This window comes from Ixodes scapularis, unplaced genomic scaffold (genome assembly GCF_016920785.2).
Source record: "Ixodes scapularis isolate PalLabHiFi unplaced genomic scaffold, ASM1692078v2 PGA_scaffold9__187_contigs__length_104089568, whole genome shotgun sequence".
In the NCBI taxonomy this organism is placed as follows: domain Eukaryota; kingdom Metazoa; phylum Arthropoda; class Arachnida; order Ixodida; family Ixodidae; genus Ixodes; species Ixodes scapularis.
The window spans coordinates 101,176,354-101,183,848 of NW_024609884.1; the positions used below are offsets into that span (position 1 = coordinate 101,176,354).

The following is a 7,495-nucleotide window of genomic DNA, read 5'->3' on the forward strand; positions in this document are numbered from 1 at the left end:
GACACCATAAAACATCTAACAAAAAGAGAAAAAGAAAAATGTTTTTGATGTGACTGATATTGGGGGGGGGGGGGGGGGGGGGGAGGGAGGGAGGGGAGGAGGAGGGAGGGGGGAGGGGGAGGGGGGGAGGAGGGAGGGGGGCTATGAAACAACTTTGTGGCATGTTCGGCCCTGAGGGTGTTATACTTGATTGATAGCGCTACTCTCCCTAGGTAGTACTTTAAAGGAGTCTACTGACTGAAGCACAATCCCAAGATACAAGGCTCCAAATGTCACCAAAACATTCAAAATGTGACTTTTTCTTTATTTTTTTTATTTATTTCTTGCATGAAATATGTTGAAGCAGCCAAGTTTAAATTTAAAATATAGACCATGCATCCTACGTATACAAGATAAATTACTGTGAGTGTTTTTGTTTTTACTTGTTTATAACAACCGACAGAACTGGGTAAAAAAAAATCAAGCAGCCAAAATGTAGAATTTCACTTTGCTCCACATCAAAGTTTTTGTGGAGGGAAATAATTTTCTGAACTCTTTTTAAAAATGGCTTTGTTCATTATGAAAATAGGGATTTTTTTTTTTCTTTCAATTAACCAAAATATCCATTTTGACACACATTCAATTTCAAATGAAAGCACCCTGCTGTATTGTAAAGTGTTCTCATGGGGCAGTGACATGAGGGGCAAACTTTTCTGTCCACCACTGTTGAAGTGCAAAAAAGTGTTGATGCTGCGTATCTGCTAACAGTATTGTGTTTCATTTGCAATTTGCGTCTCCAGCTCGTTGCTCGCCCTCCCCCCAGCGGAAACGGGAAGCGCTTTAGTGAGGGTCCCCCGGTTCTCTTGCTCAGCAGGCACAGCAGAACTGCTCACAAAATGTCATTTACGAACACAAACAACACTCTTCACTGTCCCAACGTAGTGCTGCAGCCGATATGAGATTGTACCTTACTAGAGAGTTTTAATATTGCGTTTGCGTTAAAGTTGCATGCCCCACATTGTTTGTGCGCCTCATCGCCATGCACCAATCCAAGACCGCAATTTCGGGCTCCGTGCGCGCGCTAACGCAAACACACTGCTTGCATTTGCTCGTATACGCAATACTAAAACTCACTACTGTTTCACCGGCTTTCAACGCCAACGAAACGTGCTGCAGTGAGCAGACGTGCAAGCAGGTAGGCGTTCCTTCAAACTGGAGAGGCTGAGATTGATAAAACGGCGGCACGTAAAAATGAAAGTAACTAAATGTTAAAAAAAAGATTAATAATAATAATAAAAACTTTTTTAGGGGCGAAGCTCCTTAGAGTCTAGCCTTGTCCATCTGTCCGGCATCCGTGCTCACATCGATTGCACTGCCTCCGAAATCGGCCCACTTTTAAAACAAAAACGTACGCCCGCACGGGGGTTTGAACTCTGGACCGCTTGCTTAAGGGGTGTCCAAATAGGACACTACAAAAGGCGCGACTCCGACAAATCGTGAAAATGGAAGCGGACGTGCCCGCTTCGCGCCCGCTTCAATTTTCACGATTTGTCGGAGTCGTGCGTTTTGTAGTGTCCTGTTTGGACACCCCTTAACGAAGCAGACGTCCTAACCACTACGTTACACCAACGTTGCATGTAGCCGCTCAACGTCTATACAGAAGAGGGTGCTGCAGTCAAATGTGTATATAATCGCGTTAAACTTTGCATGCATTGGCTCAACGTTTATAGACGAGAGAGCGCTGCGGTCAAATGCTCAACTGCGTATGTAACCACAATCCATAGCGGATCCAAGCTGATCCGCTGGAAGAACCACTGGCTCTGCATTTCACCGACCATAAAGCAGTAATAATGAAGTCGAAATGCAACCCGGAACTCAGCACTACCTATGAGCAATAAAAAAAATCAGCACCATCAGCACTAGCTATGAACAATAAAATCAGTATCATCAGCACCACCAGAGCTTCGCCCCAATCAACATCATTCACCACGTGGAGATGCAGCCTCTTTTTTTTTATTATTTTGATGCATTTAGTCTGGAAGGATTTTGGCGGCGACTTTGTAACTCTTGCCGATTGTCAAAAGTCGCGACTTTCATGGCAAATTATGCTTTACCCACAATTAATGTAATTTTACATGGATTTCTCGCATTAGCGAGATTGTTTTGATTGATTTTAGACTATTCTTTTTTTATAACTTGGCAATTAAAAATGCTGCATTTGGCACCAGTGATCATAATTAGCACACTTTAGATTGTCACTTTTTTGTGTTAGATTATAAGTAATAAGTTGTGCAGTATAGACCACTTACAACGTAACCGCTTATAGTGCAGGACCGGTTTTAAACCACCGGTTCGCCTCCCATAGAACTCCATGTAATTACATACTGCTTAAAATGCAGGCGCGCGAAGGGAAATACCGGTTATAGTGCGGTTTCTGGAACAGCCCGCCGACCGCGCCAATGACCAGAGCAGAGAGCACGCTTCCCTGTGCGACACTACATAATGGCGCGAGCCGCAAGCGGCACTCGTGGGCCAAGGAGGTTGCTCGAAGAAGCGGGGAGAAGCGAGGAGAGAGGCTTCAGTTGCCATAGCAACGGAGGGACGCACGCACGTGTCGTTCACGTGCGTACGTCTCTCCGCTGCGTTGGAAAACAACCGCAACGACAGACCAATCGCAGGTCGAGGAAAAGTGTTCGCGCGCGTTGCATGCCGGTCGCGGGCCGGCTTCGGCTTCTTCTATCCGCAAACATGGCGTCGGTTGTGATGGGTTGTGATCGTCGTCGTAGACGGCGTGGTGGAACTCATAGTTCCGCGTAAAAGCGCTATCCTTGACTGTGAATTTTCGTTGTGTGTCACTATGATAACCCAGCACGTACTAGAAGGGAAGATCCACCTACTCGTGCGGCGATGTCGTGGCGGCGCTCTCAAGACGGCAGAAACGCCAGTGTCGTCGTGTTTGTTTACTTTGACTACAGTGGTGATTTCTAAGCATTTGTGTCCTCGAACATCGCCCGGATTTCTTATTTGGCGCATTTCATGCCTGTGCGTGCTCAAGTTGAAGGTATTACTGGCGCGTACCGTATGAAGGATGCGAATTTTCACGCGTTTTCATCACCGGAGAAAAGTGACTAGGGTTAGCAATCCTGAACGCTCGCAACGTCCGTCCGCAACCCGCGACGCCGTTAAAAGGCTGCGCCAGGCAAAAGCCGCTCATTTCTTTCAAAATGTGTAGCACACTTGAGACAGAACTGTACTAGTCTGGTGAAATAAAGACTTTCCTCAAACTAAGCTTTATTTTTCATCTAACATAAAATAAATTCTTTTACAAAGGTAAGTTGTCTCATGGCATGTATTTTGGCCTGAAAAATGGATGTTTTGGTTATAGCGTGGTACCGCTTATAGTGCGGATTTTTGCGACTCCTGCGACATAAGTTATATGCGGTGTACACTGTAATACAGTTTGAAAAATTGTGTATTAAAATATTTGAATTTTAATATTATTATTATTAATACAAATCACGGCAATGTATGCCCCCAATTAATGCTGAGATGACAAAAATACGCCATTTAACCATAATAGTCTTTCCAGAAAGGTATAATTTTGTTTTCTTTTTAGCATATGAAAAACTCTGATATCGTTGTCCAGATAGACAATCAAACACTGGAGGCAATATAAAGTCCTATGCGTCACACGTTGCTATAAAAAACACACACACACACTTCAGCTGTCTGACTTGGATCCCGTCTTTGGGTTGTTGTAGTGAGAGCAGCATTTATTAATTTATACGTTTTGTGGACATATTGTAAAAATGGGATTTATTCTGTTATTCTTGTGCTAGGAATAATGTTAAAGCAATTGATCATCTAAATACCCAAAACCCATTAAAAGGCCCACAGTTCATTATTTCACATGACAATTATCCGAGCGAGAAAAGGCAGTCGGAATGCATAAATATCAGCACTGATTTTGTCAACAACTAGAATATTGTGTGTTACCTCTAAGGTGTAGGAAAGACCCTGTCTTTAAAGGAACACTAAAATCTCCGAAATGTTTTGAAGTGCCTGAATCGAATATGTATGTCACAAAATGAAGTTTCCACAAACAACTTCTTTAACTAAATATTTACGATCTTGGGTTGTGAAAAAATTTGAAATTAAGACTACATCGAGATATTAAACCCAAAATAGAGAATAGTTTTGGTTTGGCTCCAGAATTCAAACGTGCCTGCTGGAGTAAGCATTATGCTAAACACCGTTTTTGTTTTCAGGATAAAGAGGTGACCTGCGCTGATAACACCCTAGCTTCCTCGTATTACCAGAAATAATTTATGTCGCTCACTGAAGCCAGCACACTAGACTGGCTCAGCAGCGGCACTCATCTCCGACCCTCACTATAACCGCCATTCTGGAAAATGAGTGGCTCCACCTATAGTTTGTTGCATGCCGAGCATAGTTTGCGACCATTTGTCATGCCGAGGGAGAGTGTGATGGAATTGCTCTATTATGCAGATGTTTAGTATTTTCTAAACTGGCCGACACTAGCCAATGTTAGGTGCTCAGAGGACAGCAATAGCTATTTCTAATATCTTTGGGGTTGTGTTGACTACTTGCAGGCGGAGCAACAGAAGAAGGCTGCTGTGATCACGGCGGAGGGGGACTCGCAGGCGGCGGCTCTGCTGGCCAAGGCGTTTGGCGAGGCCGGGGACGCCCTTGTGGAACTTCGGCGCCTCGAGGCTGCCGAGGATATTTCCTACCAGTTGTCGCGGTCCAGGAATGTGGTGTACCTTCCGACGGGGCAGAGCACGCTGCTCAGCTTGCCCCAGTAGGAGCCTACAGCACTTCTGCCTCTGTCCGGCTTCCCTTTGGGCCCCATCTCGTACTTTCTCGATTCTTTAGTCTTTGTACCACGTGTATCCCCAGGGGTCGAGAAAAAAAAAAAAAGTTAGAAAACCAAATAAAGAGAGATTTTGACAATTGGCATTTTCTTTGTGGAGGGCTGCGCTAAGGGGATTCTAAGTCCCAGCATCCAACACGTCAAAACATCCATTTGTGGTTGTTCTGTCTCGATGGATCTATTGACACCTTGGTCGTTTTTACTCGGATGGATGTTCTGACTCGGATGGATGTTCTGACTCTGCTATCACATGGCCTACTGAAAATTTTGATTCGTGGAATGTTATCTTTTTTTGTGGAAAACCGACCATTTTGTTCAGTCAATTTTTGAGAGCATGGTAAGCAAGGACTTGTTACATGAGTTCCCTGATGAACCTAAATCAGTTATGAAGAAAGAAACATACATTATTTTATGAAAGTTTGTTGGGTATGAAACAAAATGAGTTGTATTGTTTATGATTGCATCAGTGTTCAGTACACCTGTCACTGGCGCTTCCACTGTCACCGTCGTATCTAACTGGGGTGGGGCGTATAGGAACTGCTTACTACAATGTAGTCTTGTTGCCCTGCTTCGTATTGAATTGAGGCTGGACAAATGGGCAGCGTGGATGACTATAACGCGGTGAGCAGAGCGGGTGCGTGGAAACATCTTGCTGATCTGCATCCTGCAAGACTCTTTTTCTTTTGTTTTTTCCCTTGTGGTATGCATATGATCTATTGCGAGGAGGCTTAGGAAGCAGAAGCATTTCGTTAGGCATTTTGAGACTAGGAATATTAGCAATTTAATCAAAACCAACGTGCTAGATAATACAGGAATTGAAATCTGAATATTTTCCTTCACTGCATTCATTCGAAAAGAGCAGCGTGCAATGAGCTCTAAATATGCGCAAGTGCTCGAGCCATAAAAAGGCCAGAAATCTGTAACGTAAGCCAATCAAACGATTTAATATCGCTCCGCCAGTCAATCTCCACTTTTTGCATGATGTAACATAACAAACTTTATTAACAAGGCAGCGTCCGCCTCTCAAGAAGCCTTTGCAACATGCAACTTTCAGCAGCGAGTTCGCTTTTACTACGGTCTTTATCTAAGCATGAATTTCATTGTGCGCGCGGCGAGTAATTGCGTTCCCATTTGCAGCGGCGTAATATTTTTAGGAGGTGCTGTCAAGAGGCAGGTCAAGCGGATCTGCCTTATATTCCCACCTTAGTTTTAGTATTCCACTGCTGCAGGTGCCGAGATGTGTAAAATAAATTAAGCTTTTTTTTTCTAAAATCTAAACTAATCTAGCCTATATTAACGACCAGTGGCGTCACTAGGGTCAGTGGCACACGGGGCGGTAGCCCTCCGTGAACCCCCCCCCCCCCCCCCCCCCCCGCCAGTGTTGCGGAGTTGCCACTTCGGAGTTGAAATGATTCCCGGAATCATTCCGAATTTTCGCGACCCCGGAATGGGATGGGGAATGGAATTGGGTGCATTTTGCCTGAAATGGGCCCATTTCTTTTTTTTTTTTTTTTTTTTTTTTTTTTTTTTTTTTTTTAGTGTTTATGGTTGGCGAAATTGAGTCAGTCAGCGAGCCAGGTGCTCAGAAATGAGCGAGAAACTGCCAACCCGCATGGAGCTCTAACACTTATGCGCAAAAAATGCAATACAAAAAACAAGCGTCAAAGCAAAGAGCAGAGGGGGGAGGGGGGGGGATGGCGCCTTTCGCACAGGCGACGGGCTTTACTGGCGTTGCACGACAGCGAGCGAAACAAGAAACCAAGCGCCAAGCAAAAGAAATGGCATGGATGGAGAATACACACGCGCACAGACCGAGATCTGGGAGCGGGGGACGACTCGTAATTCGCAGAGCTCTGATACTCGTTGACTCTTGCGCCACCGAAAGATGATCAGTTATTGTTTTCTTATAGTTAGAGGAGCGTTGTTTAGCAGGCGGGCCAACCTTGCTTCCTTCCATGTTCATTCGTGGGCACTTATTTGAAGTGCGAAATCTGGGTTTGCTTCGGTATTAAAACAAAGAGAGATTCACTTCTCCCTTCTCTTGCGCTTTGCTCCGACGCTTGTCTTTTTATACTGCATTTTTACGTGTAAGTCGGCCTTTTACTTGGTCTTTGTTCCGATGCTTGTTTTATGTGTTATATGTTTTACATTAAAGTGGATTAGGAGGGTTACTGCCAGTCTTGGGCAGTAACTAGTAACACGTTACCGGTAATTAGTTACTTTTTTCGGTAACTTTTACCTCTAATGCGTTACTTTTTAATACTGGTAACTGTAACACTGTTACTTTTTTTTATTGGGTAACTAACTGTTTAGGCCATTACAGTTACTTTTTTGACTACATAAATTAAAACTCCTCGCTGACAAAAAAAAAAAAAAGAAACGTTGAACAAACAAAAAATTGCCTGGTTTTGCCCACGACGGACAATAGACGACTGAGCGCGAAACCGGGAGATAAAGGAAGCGGCGCCTGCGGTGGTAGGGGAGGCAAACAATGTCTGTTTCACCGACTTTGGCTCAATCTTCTCTTGTGAGGACCATCTGCGAGTGTCGGTGGTCATGCGACATGTCTCCGAGTATTCAGTCTGGGCTGTGTCTGCCCTCTCCCTTCGTCTTTGTCAGATA

General features: G+C 44.3%; 1 protein-coding gene across 2 annotated transcripts in view; it reads left to right on the forward strand.

Moving 5' to 3' along the window:
- The window catches only part of LOC8025164 (protein l(2)37Cc), a 92,142-nt gene extending 87,189 nt beyond the window's left edge, over window positions 1-4,953 (forward strand). For both annotated transcript variants that reach the window (XM_042287544.1, XM_040501828.2), the window contains one exon: window positions 4,593-4,953. In XM_042287544.1, coding sequence (XP_042143478.1) covers window positions 4,593-4,805 — 213 coding nt within the window. In that variant the 3' untranslated portion in view covers window positions 4,806-4,953. The remainder of the gene's footprint in view (window positions 1-4,592) is intronic.
- Window positions 4,954-7,495: the final 2,542 nt, after the last annotated feature.